The following is a 12,579-nucleotide window of genomic DNA, read 5'->3' on the forward strand; positions in this document are numbered from 1 at the left end:
GTCAGTACCACTGTTCCTTATCTTCGCTGGCCAGTATCATCTATCTGCCTAGTACGAGGAAGCAGAGATCCTACACAACTAGGTGATTGTAGTTAGTAAAAATAGCTAGATAAATAACAAGCTAGGAGTAGAGTAGCTAAAGCACTTTAACGCTTATACAAAGACTTTTGTTATTAGTGCGCGTCGCCTGCTTGTCCTTAATGGCCATAAGAGCCACCACTCTCTTAAGTTTTAAGAGCTCTGCAAGGAGAACAATATCTACACACTCTGCATGCCGCCTCACTTATCTCATCTACTTCAGCCTCCTAATATTGGCTGCTTCTCGCTGTTGAAGCACGCGTACAGCTGTGAGGTTGAGAGCCTAATCTGCCACCACATTAACCACATCACTAAGCTTAAGTTTCTGCCAGCGTTTAAGGCAGCCTTTACACAATTGTTTACGCCAGACAATATCTGCTCAGCGTTTAGAGGCGCAGGCCTTGTTCCTCTCCAGGCAGACGTTGTTCTATCAAAGCTTGATGTGCAGCTGCGTACGCCTACTCCAGTTGCTCTGCCAGAGGCTCTCTGGGAGGCTCGTACACCAAGCAACGTACGTGAGCTTGAGGCTTAATCAACGTTAATACGTGATTGCATGCGCCAGCACAAGAGCTCATCACCTGCCTCAATTATTGAAGCAATTAACTAGCTTAAGAAGGGCGCTGAGGTGATAATGCTCTCAGCTGAGCTGATACGTGATCAGATCACCAGCCTTGAGAGAGCCAATAAGGCAGCGTCAGCACGCAAACAGCGTAAGAAAAAGCGTATACAGCAGAGTGGGGTCTTAACAAAGGGAGCTGGAGAGGATCTACTCGCTCAACGTGAGGCTGACCAGCAGATTGCTCGTGAGCAGCGTCAAGGAGGAGATCAATCAGGCCTTAGCCGCCAGGCTCTAGCGCCCTGCAGGAGGTGCAGAGAGACTGGCCATAACTCACGTACGTGCAAAGTAGATACTTAAGATACTGCTTTATCTACTCTATTAATATATACATACATTATTATAACGTTGTTAAGTTAGACGTTAAATAAGGTGCGTAAGTTTGGTGGGGTGCGGCGCTCGCCCGTGTGCGGCGCTCGCCTGTGGAATACGTTATGTGGAAGTGAAGTTATAAACCGCCATGGGCATAATCACCCCGACGCTGAGAAAATACGTTGCAGCGAAGTGGGCCGTGTATTCGCAAACGATAATTTTTCATCGACGCTCGCCAAATTTGATTCGTCAGAGTTCTGATTGAGCCGAGCGTTGGGAGCAGCGTTTGCAAAGTAGAGGTAGAGCAGTAGTAGCAGCACTGAGAACAGAAGGCTGAACACCATTTCGCTGCAACAGCAATAGCGGGCCCAAACAAGCTAATTCTCAAGCCATAGGCGGAAGGCTTGTAAGGCAGTGACGAGTTCGTCTGTCGCGGTCCGCTGACGCCATGGTATAAGCGTTGCTTTTTCGACCTGGAAAGTCGTTCGGGTCCTGAGAATATCAATCTGATGTGGGGGTCATACCGGGACTCATGCACGAGGCGATGGATTCAACTGGAATTGGCACGCATCATTGATCCTGGTATGAAAAATATGAAGGCCTTGGACAAGACGGGAAAGACAAAGACACCCGGGCAGCGTCTCCGGGTCAGAGAACGGGTCGGAACGAAGCCTCCAGCTGTACCAAGGATTGCAAGTGTAAGACGTATGCCGGCACTCATCTGTGACTGCTTAGATACCCCGCGCACTGATCACCAGCAACCCTTCCAAACACGACACACTCAAGTAACGACGAGCCTCCCAACCTATTGCCGCCGTGTATTCCTCCAGTGATCTCACCCGCACCCCAAACTCCCTCAACGCGCTTGACATCCTTTGTCAAGACCTCAGTCTTCTCGTTGATGAGAACACCACCCATAGTGTAATGAACGATGGGGGTGACTGTACCAACAAAAACCACAGACTCGGTTGTAGGATCCTTCAATGCCCAGTTGCCGAAGAACACACGGCCGAACTGGTCGTTGGTCTTCTGTGCGACTGTGGAAGCATACAATCCAATGCTATCGAGCGCCTCAGAACCAAGCTCAGAAACGGTCGTCTTGCGCATAAGACCCTTGAAAATATAGAAGTCAACATGTGACCTCGCAGCATCATACGTCGCCTCGTCCAGAATGAGTTGCACCTCCCACTGACGCGGCGACTCAGATGTCGGAGTCGTCGAGGTAATAGCGTTGGCGACATTCTCTCTGGTATCTATCTCGTTGGTGAAGCGCTTGCTGTCGAGCAAGAGAATGCCACCTTCGCCTCTGAGTACCTCGGCGGCCAGGAATTTGAGCGGCGAGGCGGGATCTGCGGGATCAACGAAGCCCGTTGGATGCACTTGTACAGAATCCATATCGACGAGCTGAGCCCCTACTTCTGTAAGCAATGGCTGCGTCCCGGGTCGTGGATCGTTCGTCGATGGGTAGCCTGAGAGGTCTGGTCTGTACTGAGCAAGGAGACCTTCAGCATCGCCCCCAAATCCTCCTGATGCGAAAATCACAGGGCCGTGCAGTTCTTCACAGTTACCGTTTGCATCGATGTACTCCACACCTATTACCCGCTCCCTGCTCAACATCACTTTCGTGACGGTGCACGAAGTCTGTAGGTGGAAGAGAGGAGACTCTTTGAGGCCCTTCAGCAACGTGCTAATGATTACGAATCCTGGAGGTGCCCCGCCCCCCCTGTGAGTCCTGGCGTATGAGTGTCCACCCAGTTGTGCGACCTTGCTGAGGTCAACGGTTTTCTCCTCCACAAGCCAATGAATCGCGCCTGCAGAGGAATTTGTCAATGTCTTGATAAGCTTCTGTCTTTCAACAGTAAACAGTGACATTCGCAGGCCGGCTGATGTCACTGTGTCCGTGTAGAACGCATCTTCCGGTTCCGGGCTTGGTTGGTATTCCGTTGGCGCGCCGTTAATGCCAGATGATGCCTTGATGCTATTGCCTCCAGGTTTCGCTGCACGCTCGAGGACGCGGACCGTAACATTATGCTTGACTAGTTGTGAAGCAGCACTGAGCCCTGCCAGGCCTGATCCTACGACGATGGCGCATCTGGAGGATATGTCGTCCGGTATGGTAGAAGACATCTGGTTGCTGTTGTGGTAGTAGTATGCTGCAAAGGCGACAGCAAATGAGACTATGGAAGGGAGAAACTTGAGGACAGAGATCATTGTAAATGGTTTCTCGTTGTTGCTGTGATCAGTCGATATGACGTTGTAAGCCTCAGATCTTGATCAGGCGACTGTCACGCCGCTGCGTGTGCCCGACCATACCCGTTGCTGTGAGGTCTACAGACTCTTCTATGATTATACCATGCGTCGGCCATACTTGCGCTAATTATCGGCAATGCCTCTATATAGAGAGACATGTTAACAGCCTCGTGCTCAGTTGTCGCAAAACTCGGTTACCTAAATGGAGGGCGCGGATGTGTCAGCCCCACTTCGTGCACGTGGCCCCGCCTCCTCGAAACCATCTTCTCACGTCCTGTGCCTCCTGACACTTCCAACGGCAACTGTAGACGTGTGTACAAAACGCCAGACTTCCGAAACAGCAGCTGCATTCGAGTGTGCGCCCACCAACAATGCTTGAATGCGCCCTCCAAGCGTAGCGCACACGTTGAACTATGAAAGAAAGATCAGCTCGGAACCTCAGTCTTCCAGGCGCTAGAGCGACCCTGTGCACAACACACCGTTTCTCTACACGGATAGGGCTTGCTAGACGCTCGCAACGACAAAATTAAACAGCCGTGCGTGGTTTAGCCTACCGCTATGTGTTCGGATAGCTGGCTCCCGTTCGCGAAGGTGGACGTGACGCGGTGAGGATGATTGCACGCGCACTTGAGGCGCGGCAGGAGGCGTTCCGGATTTTGAGAGAGGAAGGAGGAGCCGGCTTGATCATTCATAAACTCGAAATCGTTTCTTGTTGATGCGAACTTTTCTCACCTCCTGTCTCCTCTCTCTCAGTCTGGCTGTTCGGTGGCAGTACCGTTCGCAAACATGCTGGTCAACATGCCTACCGTTAGTCTTTTGGATGTGGCACTCTTGTGCCACCCTATCATCGCACTCGTGCCCAGTCTTTCCACAAAGTCACAACCTGGAGCCTCGAGGAAACAATATCTCGCGCTTTCATTCTTCGCTCTGCTCGCCTTCCGCTACCACACAGCTTCAACGCCACCAACAACACCACTCCTCATGATACCATCGGACATGGCCCTCTGCCAGACCCACGACCTACCTAATCCGATCGCCCACCTCTACCCAGGCAACGCAACCGGCACACTGAACGGCACCATCAGCGTCCTACCCATCCCACTGACTCTCGCCCGCCAACTCATACCCGCACAGTACACAATCCTCACATCTGCGTACCAGTCTCTCCTCCCCTCTTTCCCCCCGGACATGTACCCCGCTATCCTGCAAGCCGTGCACGACCACGAAGTGCAAGCCTTTGGCTACAAGATCCCGGACTTCACACGGACCGGCATCGAATTCCCCTTCGTGGACATGTTCTCGGACGGGACGAGTTTCAAGTGGAACCCGTCGCTGCTGATGAGCGCGGGCCATGAGATCGCGCTCAAGGGTGCGCGGGACTACGGCATCGACACGCTCGCCGCCGTCTTCGAGCCGGCGTGCGACGCGTACGTGTCTGGAGCGAAGCCCGGCGAGACCGTGTTCTCGGCAACGAGTGAGAGCGGGACGGCGCGCATCGAGACGGTGTTTGAAGCGTCGAGTGCAACTGCGGAGTGGGCGTATAGTCTTGAGTTTTTCAAGAACGTGACGAATCAGCCGATTTTCGCGGATGGGAAGACGTGTGATAACATGATAAGGCTGTTCAATACGTCTGTCACGACGAGTATCGAGACGGTTGTGGGGAGTGTGAGGGCCATAATGCCGCCGTTCAGTGAAGAGAGGGTGTGGAAGGGTGTCGAGGGGATCAGGTTGGATTCGGCGTTCATTGAGAACAACTATCTGCCGTGTGAGAGTTTTAGGGGATATGGGGCGTCGTAAGAGGAACCCTTCGGACTGAGTCTAAGGGGGCCATGGCCTGCGACCAGTAAAGTACGGAGGACTCGGCGTTCAGAGGAACAGACGTCGTGGAAGACGAGATAGTAGCTTCATCATTTACGATACCCAACAGAACACGCATTTGATTCAGACTCAGGCTTTGTCTTTGATCGTCCTCCCTTTTGTTTTCCCGTACGCACCCCCAGCCAACTTCCGCATCTCCAGCGCCCGCTTGTATGGCGGCGCCGTGGGCGGCTGCACAGGATCAAGACTAATTCTATCCTTGGGCAACTTATACGTGGCGTCGGAATCGTAACTCGACAAGTCTCCACACGCCAGGAACGGCGCTATCCACCGCTGCCCACCTTCTTCCGGATCATCCTCCTCGTCCTCGGTGCCAAAGTCGAGCTCCACGGCGCCATCGGCGCGGACAGTGCGCTGGACTGTCTTCTGCTCCTTGGGCGCTGTGTCCATTGGTGTGTCTGTCGAGAGCTGTGTCCCAGCGCCCAACGGCTTATCGAGACTCGCTTTGAACCCCACCGGCGGACAGAAGCCCTCACACACGACAAACGCCTCGATGCTGCTCGCGCGACTGCTCCGCGGCTTCGCAACCCTCACCCGCTTGAAGACGATCTTCAACTGCGCAAACAGCAGATCGACATCCTTCCCTCTGAAGATCTTGGCCACGAATTTCCCGCCGGGCTTGAGCACACACAGCGCGAGATTGAGCGCAGCCCAGAGGAGCTGGGACTGCACGTAGATGTCAAGATCGTGCAGGCCGGTGACGTCGGGCGCGCCGTCGGAGATGACCAGGTCGACGGGAGAGGAGGATGTTGGCGAAGAGGCGTCGTAGGTGTCCGGGTCCAGGGCCTTGAGCATGAGCGGGATGGTCGAAGGATGTGTGATGTCGGCGCGCATTGTTGTTACGCCTTCGAGGGGCGACATGGGCTGGAGGTCGATTGCGACGATGCGGACGTTGTCTCTTGGTTTCGGGGCCTGGACGGCGGATGCTGTGGTCTCTTCCCTCTCGTCTTTGTCGAGACCGAGGACATGTTGTTTCGTTGCTGCTTGCTTTTGCGACCAGCCTGCTCGTCCGAAGGTTTCACCCTTGATCAGCACGCGGGAGAGTACTTGGCTCCAGCTTCCTGGCGCAGCGCAGAGGTCGACGACTCGCGTTACTCCTTCAAAGAGATTGAACTCTTCGTCGATTTGGAGGAGTTTGTAGGCTGATCGTGCGCGCCAGCCTTCTTCTTTGGCGAGACGGTAGTAGGCATCTCGCTTGTCTTTTGATGACTTGCCCATGTTTGCGCTCCGGCTCTTTTGTCTCGTGTATGAGCCTGTGCGCAGTCCTCCCAATTGAGGTTCAATAGACTTTGGTGCACGAAATTTTGGTACAAATTCGCCTGGCTGGACGAACGCCTGGAGATCACTGTCCAGATGCTATCGCTGAGTGTATGAAATAAAGAGGCCCTAAGTAATTCTCTTCGGTCTCATTGGCCGCCAGATCGAGCTACAGCATCGTTCTACGACGCCTGAAGATGTGAAAGTCAACCCCACGTGAGGGGCACTCCCGCGGTGTTCAAAGTACCGCCGAGGAGCTGCCGGCCTGTCGAAAAAGTTTCGAGACTTTGCGACCACTCCCGCCCAGACGTCAACAACCACACGTTTTCACAATGAAGCGCGCGCACAACCCCCCGAAAGCGGCGCACAAAGCGCACAAGCGCCAGAAGCTCGAAAAAGCTTCAAACCCTGTGGCGAAGAAGCAGAAGCGCCGGGTGCAGCTGCATGATCTGGGATGGAAGACTGTAGGCATGCCCGACCGTCTCGAGGACACCGAAGGCTTTTACGGCCTGGAGGAGATCGACGATGTAGAAGTCATCAAGGACGCAACAACCGGAAACATCACGTTCCAGACAACGAAGACGGAGGAGGAAGTTGCAAACGACGTCGAAGCTGCTTGGAAGCGCGAGGAGGAGGAAGCTGCGCGCCTAGAAAAGATGATTGGCCAGGAGGGGAAAGAGCTCCCAGTCGAAGAGGAAGAAGCTGCAGAAGAGGAAGTTGAGCAAGGCACACCCGCAAAGGACGTCGCCGCGAGCGACAACGAGTCCTTTACAGGGTTCAGCGACGACGACGAGACGCCAGCAAAGAAAAGCGGCATTGAAATCGAAGACCTCAACCCAAACAGCGAGATCGCCGACGGCCGAACGTTGACAAAGGACAAGGTGGAGACCAAGAAAGAGAAGCCAAAGACGAAGAAGGAGAAGAAAGCAGAGGCCAAGGCTAGGAGGGAGGAGGAGCAGAAGCTGAAGCAGAACACCACCGCCAACGCAGGGAAGCCCGAAGTCGTCGAGACCAACCCAGACTACATTGAAGAAGAGGGCGTCGAGGCAGACGAGGACTTTGAGATTTCTGGCGAGGGAGCATTTGATATTCTCTTGAACCAACCGAATGACGATGACGAGGTGGTCGATACATCAGCATGGGAGGAGCTCGGCTTGTCTGAGAAGGTCATCGGCGCGCTGGCAGGCCTGAAGTTTTCGAAGCCAAGCAACATCCAGGCCTCGACGATACCAGAAATCCTGGCTGGCAGGGACCTGATTGGCAAAGCATCCACGGGCTCTGGAAAGACGCTTGCGTTTGGCATTCCTATTGTAGAGCGCTATCTAGCGACAAAGCCGACCCGTAAAGAGAAGGATTCGAATGCACCAAATGTGCCTACGGCATTGATCGTGGCGCCGACCCGCGAGCTTGCGCATCAGATCACGGCGCATTTGAACGATCTCTGCGTCAAAGGCGACTTTGATGCGCCATCCATCGCGACAATCACGGGTGGTCTGTCCGTGCAGAAGCAGCGTCGCCAGCTCGAGCATGCAGACGTCGTTGTGGGTACACCTGGGCGCCTGTGGGAGGTCATCAGCAGTGGCAAGGGCCTACTTCGCTCGCTCAAACAGATCAAGTTCCTCGTCCTGGACGAGGCAGATCGATTGCTCAGTCAGGGCCACTACCAGGAGCTTGGCGAGATCCTCAAAGTTCTCGACAGAGAAGACGAGGAGGAAGAGGATGACGAGCCAGCACCAGAAGTGGAGCGCCAGACTCTTGTCTTCTCGGCCACCTTCTCAAAGGGCCTGCAGCAGAAGCTCGCCGGCAAAGTCAAGTTCGGCAGCGGCACGGGCGACATCATGAACAAGGCCGACTCGATGGAGTATCTCCTCAAGAAGCTGAACTTTCGCGAAGAGCAACCCCGCTACATCGACGCAAACCCCGAATCCCAAATGGCCAGCAAGCTACGCGAAGGGCTGATCGAGTGCGCCGGACCAGAAAAGGACCTGTACCTGTACTCGCTCCTACTGTTCCACCCGAACAAGCGGGCCCTAATCTTTACAAACTCCATCTCCGCCGTGCGGCGCCTGACGCCCTTCCTAGCCAACCTCAACCTCCCCGCGCTCCCGCTGCACTCCAGCATGATCCAGAAAGCGCGCCTCCGCTCCATCGAGCGCTTCAAAGAACGAGCCGGCTCGATCCTCGTCGCCACGGACGTGGCAGCGCGCGGTCTCGACATCCCGAAAGTCGACCTCGTGATCCACTACCACCTGCCGCGCGCGGCAGACACGTACGTGCACCGGTCCGGCCGCACAGCGCGCGCCGACGCGTCGGGGTCCAGCATCATCATCTGCGCGCCCGAGGAGGTGGCGGGGGTGCGGCGGCTCGTGGCCAAAGTGCACGCCAAAGCGTCGAGCGCGCAGGCGCAAACCAGCAAGAAACGCGCCTACTTCATCCGCACGCTGGACCTGGACCGGCGCATCGTGGCACGGCTGAAGCCGCGGGCGACGCTCAGCAAGAAGCTGGCCGACACGGTGATTGCAAAGGAGAAGAAGAACAGCACCGACGACATGTTCACGCAGGCGGCGGCCGATCTGGGCATCGACTACGACTCGGAGGAGTTTGACAAGGAGGCCAAGGGCAAGAAGGGCAGGGGCGCAGGCAGGAAGAAGAAGGAGAAGAGCGCGAGCGAGATGACAAAGGCTGAGTTTGCGAGCATCAGACACGAGCTCAGAGGCCTGCTGGCGCAGCGCATCAACACGGGTGTGAGCGCGCGGTACCTCACCAGCGGTGGCATCGATGTCGAGGCGTTGATCAAGGGCGAGGGGAACACTGGGTTCCTTGGTGCCGTGGACGGGCTGGGCTTCGACGAGGACGACGAGGTGATCAAGCCCGCGCCCGTCCAAGAAGATGCAGACGACGACGACGAGGACGAGGGCGACGGCGACGGCGACGGCGCAGACGAGACGGCCGCACCGAAGACGGGGACACCGGAGCAGAACAAGGCCAAGAAGCAAAAGTCGCGCAAGCGCAACGCCGATGGGTCGAAGAAGAAGTGGATCCACCACTAGTCTAGTACATGTATTGCTGTAATTACACCCAAACTCGGACGTGAAGCTCTCCGCAGCCCCCTCGCTCCCTCAGCGCCGCGCCCACGCGGCAAGGAAATTGATGCGCTCCGTGACGCCGCCCCAGCCGTCGAGGGTGTGCTTCCTCACCAACGCGGCCAGCGCCGCGCCATCCCCCGTCTCGACGACGCGGTCCTCGTCGACGCTCCACACGCCGCGCTGCTCCGGCAGGGAGCCGCCGGCGCGCCACGCCAGCAGCACGACCGTCGCCAGACCGGGCCGGCACCGCGTCCGCTTGAGCGCTCTGGCGATGGGCTCGTGGGCGAAGCCTGCGGCGCGCTGGGCGGTGATGAAGGCGTGGATCCCCGCGGCTGCGAGAGGGGGGTCTGGGTCAGCGGCTGCAGAGCCGACGGAGAGGTCTGAGCGGTCCGAGGAGGCGGGCGACGCGGGGCGTGGGAGTCTGGTCCCCGGGGCGTGGGACTGCGGCGCTGGGTCTTCGCCGCCGCCGTGTAGGTAGCTGCTGAACTCGTGCAGCGACTGCGTCGTGCTTGCTTCCGAGTCTGGGTGGTGTGGCGGCGACGAGCCGAGGTGAGGGCGCGGGAGGCGGGTCAGGGGCGGGTTTTGCGAGGGCGAGAGGATGGCCTGGGTGTCGAATGCGGCCAACTTGGGCGCTCGAGGGGTGGGTGTGGCGGAGGGGAGGGAGGCTTCGTCTGAGGATTTGTCGTCTGAGAATTTGTCTGAGAATTTGTCTGAGAATTTGTCTGAGAATTTGTCCGAGAATTTGTCTGAGAATTTGTCTGAGGCTTTGTCGTCTGAGGCTTTGTCTGAGAATTCGTCGTCTGAGAATTCGTCGTCCGAGGCTTCGGGGATCTGTGGTGGACGGGATAGGGGCGCGATGTAGGTGAGGTCGTCGTCGTCGTCGTCGTCGTCGTCGTCGTCGTCGTCGTCGTCGTCGTCGGCGACGTCTTCTGCGTGTTTGACAGGCGGACCGAGTGGCTCAAGACCGTCTTCCGAGGCGCTCTCGGCTTGGTCGCCGAGGTCGATCACTGCTGCGACCTGCTCCTGCGTGTGGGGTTGTGATGCTGCCTCGTGCAGAGGCTGCTCGACATGTGCTTTCGGAGAGGTTGCTGCTGAGGAGGTGTGCAGTGGCTGTTGCTGGGTGCCGTGGACATGCTCTGCTTCCGGCCCTGGACTTGAAATGCCAGTCTTCCTGCGCGTCTTTGTGGGTCGGGGTGCGCTTTCCGAGTCCGGCGCTTCGTCGACCTGGTTGATGATCCGCTTGATGATCCGCTTGAGTGCCGGTTCGTAGCCGTTTCTGATGTACTGCGGCGTCTCTTGCTGTGCGGTGGCTTCAGAGTCCAGCCTCGAAATCGAAGCGGACGGCAGGATGTTCGAGCCTGTGCGCGGTGGATGCACAGGCTCCGGACGTGCCAGACCCCGCTCCTGTGAGGCGGCGACAGCGTCCTGCGCCTGAGCCCAGGTCTGGCTCTGGCTGTTAGTCGGGCTCGAGCTGTCGTGGCTGTGTCGGTCCACGACTTTCTTCCTGATGCGCTCCCGCTTCGAGGGTGGGTCTCTGCACCACTGCGGCCTGACGACCTTTTCGTAGTACTGGCGCCACTGGTCGGCCGTCTGGCTGGCCTTTTTGTCTGCCCTCTGGTTGGCCTTTTTGTCTGCCGTCTGGTCGGCCTCCTTGTCTGCCCAGCTGTTCCATGCGGCTGCGTACCTGGCGTCTTTCTTGTCCATGCTGTCAATGACGTCAACGTAGGCATAGAGCTCCTCCCAGTCTCTCGTCGAAAAGGTTGCGGCTAGTTGGTCGACGTTGTAATCGTGGTTGTAGTCGTGGTTGTTGTCTTGGTCGTGGTCGTGGTTGTGGTTGTGGTTGTGGTTGTGGTTGTGGTCGTGGTCGTGGTCGTGGTCGTGGTCGTGGTCGTGGTCGTGGTTGTGATTGTGGTCGTGGTCGTGGTTGTTGTCGTGGTCGTTGTCGTGGCTGTAGTCGTGGCTGTAGTCGTGGCTGTCCTTGTTCTTGACGAGCCCCATCGTCCTCGCGACCGGCACCTCGGCGGCGCGCGACGACTGGTTCGAGAGCGGAGAAGGCCGGGCGTTGTCGGGCGCGTCAAAGGCGGCGGGTGACATGTACTGGAGCTTCTTGAGGTAGCGGGCGCGCCACGACTGCCATGTGTGCCGCGGGTTCTACGCAGAATCAGCACTGTGCTGTACATTCCTCGGCCGACAGCGACCTCACCCTCTCCTCGAGCCGCTTGTACAGCTCGTTCCCGCCGACGGCCGCGCCCTTTGCCTGCGCGTCCCGCGCCCACTGATACAGCTGGCGGTCCTCGTCGGGCGTGTATGGAGCGCGGGTGCCCTTTGCAGGCCGCGCCAGGGCGCCCGCGTCGCGCGCGGCGCCGACGCGCGGACCGGCGGGGAAGTCGGCTGGGTCCAGCAGCTCGCCCCTTGCGACCGACTTGTCGACAAACTCGTAGCTGGTGGTTCCCGGCGCGCAGTCCTTGCGCAAGTGGTCGGCAATCAGCCAGTCGGCCTGCTTCTCCAGCGGCACAGTGCGCCCGCCGTTTGCCGCAATGGTGGCCAGGAGCGCGGCGCGGTGCGGCACGCGTTGCGCGACCCAGAACTTGCAGCCGTCAAAGAGCGCGCCGGCTTGCAGGTCGGCGCCCTCGGCCATGCGGTCGTAGACGATGCCCGCCGCCATGGTCGGGTGCAGTGTCGGGTGCAGTGTCGGGTGCAGTTTTGGGTGCAGCGTTGGGTGCAGTGTCGGGTGCGGCGTTGGGTGCGGGATTGTCGAGATTGTCGGGTGCGGTGTCGGGTGCGGTGTCGAGTGCGGGATTGTCGAGTGCGGGATTGTCGAGTGCGGGATGCGGGCTGCGTCGACGCGTCGGCGAAACGCGTGCTCACGGGGACGATCCATTGTATCAATCCACAACTCGGGGGTTTCTTGGCAGCCTCCCACCACCAAACATGCACGCCTTGTAGTAGGGACCATGGCGCTCGCGCGCACGCTCGTAATTCTCGCCCTGGCCGTGTCCTTCTTCACGTTTGTCGCCTTCTTCGGCCGCCTGCCAGCACTGCGGTACGCGCCACAACCACCTCCCACTCCCCTCTTCCCACTCCCCTCTTCCCACTCCCCCC

At 57.8% G+C, this 12,579-nt stretch overlaps 7 protein-coding genes across 7 annotated transcripts in view; 4 read left to right on the plus strand and 3 right to left on the minus strand.

The window, feature by feature from the left end:
* Window positions 1–684: 684 nt before the first annotated feature.
* M421DRAFT_333457 (uncharacterized protein) lies at window positions 685–1,255 on the plus strand. Its single transcript, XM_033589402.1, has one exon. It carries the CDS (start codon window positions 710–712, stop codon window positions 992–994), a length of 285 nt encoding a protein of 94 aa, XP_033443244.1. The 5' UTR covers window positions 685–709; the 3' UTR covers window positions 995–1,255.
* A 468-nt stretch (window positions 1,256–1,723) lies between these two features.
* M421DRAFT_76443 (Flavocytochrome c) lies at window positions 1,724–3,133 on the minus strand (the record flags this gene model as incomplete). The annotated part of the gene is made up of 1 exon (XM_033597219.1): window positions 1,724–3,133. One exon carries the CDS (start codon window positions 3,131–3,133, stop codon window positions 1,724–1,726), a length of 1,410 nt encoding a protein of 469 aa, XP_033443245.1.
* Window positions 3,134–3,838: 705 nt separating this feature from the next.
* On the plus strand, window positions 3,839–5,128 carry M421DRAFT_333469 (uncharacterized protein). The gene has a single exon (XM_033589403.1). It carries the CDS (start codon window positions 4,043–4,045, stop codon window positions 5,051–5,053), a length of 1,011 nt encoding a protein of 336 aa, XP_033443246.1. The 5' UTR covers window positions 3,839–4,042; the 3' UTR covers window positions 5,054–5,128.
* Window positions 5,129–5,203: 75 nt separating this feature from the next.
* Window positions 5,204–6,352, minus strand: M421DRAFT_96384 (FtsJ-domain-containing protein; the record flags this gene model as incomplete). The annotated part of the gene is made up of 1 exon (XM_033598390.1): window positions 5,204–6,352. One exon carries the CDS (start codon window positions 6,350–6,352, stop codon window positions 5,204–5,206), a length of 1,149 nt encoding a protein of 382 aa, XP_033443247.1.
* Window positions 6,353–6,723: 371 nt separating this feature from the next.
* M421DRAFT_76390 (DEAD-domain-containing protein) lies at window positions 6,724–9,441 on the plus strand (the record flags this gene model as incomplete). Its single annotated transcript, XM_033597214.1, has 1 exon — window positions 6,724–9,441. The coding sequence occupies one exon, from the start codon at window positions 6,724–6,726 to the stop codon at window positions 9,439–9,441; it is 2,718 nt and encodes a 905-aa protein (XP_033443248.1).
* A 69-nt stretch (window positions 9,442–9,510) lies between these two features.
* Window positions 9,511–12,115, minus strand: M421DRAFT_76422 (uncharacterized protein; the record flags this gene model as incomplete). Its single annotated transcript, XM_033597216.1, has 4 exons — window positions 9,511–10,199; window positions 10,428–11,425; window positions 11,513–11,628; window positions 11,681–12,115. 4 exons carry the CDS (start codon window positions 12,113–12,115, stop codon window positions 9,511–9,513), a joined length of 2,238 nt encoding a protein of 745 aa, XP_033443249.1.
* Window positions 12,116–12,386: 271 nt separating this feature from the next.
* M421DRAFT_426225 (palmitoyltransferase swf1) overlaps window positions 12,387–12,579 on the plus strand; it is a 1,919-nt gene continuing 1,726 nt past the window's right edge. The window contains exon 1 of the mRNA XM_033594332.1: window positions 12,387–12,520. Within this exon, the coding sequence (XP_033443250.1) occupies window positions 12,432–12,520 (89 nt within the window). The 5' untranslated portion in view covers window positions 12,387–12,431. The remainder of the gene's footprint in view (window positions 12,521–12,579) is intronic.

This window comes from Didymella exigua (assembly GCF_010094145.1).
Source record: "Didymella exigua CBS 183.55 unplaced genomic scaffold M421scaffold_56, whole genome shotgun sequence".
In the NCBI taxonomy this organism is placed as follows: domain Eukaryota; kingdom Fungi; phylum Ascomycota; class Dothideomycetes; order Pleosporales; family Didymellaceae; genus Didymella; species Didymella exigua.

Coding starts and splice junctions, on each gene's coding strand:
- M421DRAFT_333457 (XM_033589402.1), top strand. CDS start 710: ATGCTCTCAGCTGAGCTGATACGTGATCAGATCACCAGCCTTGAGAGA.
- M421DRAFT_333469 (XM_033589403.1), top strand. CDS start 4,043: ATGCTGGTCAACATGCCTACCGTTAGTCTTTTGGATGTGGCACTCTTG.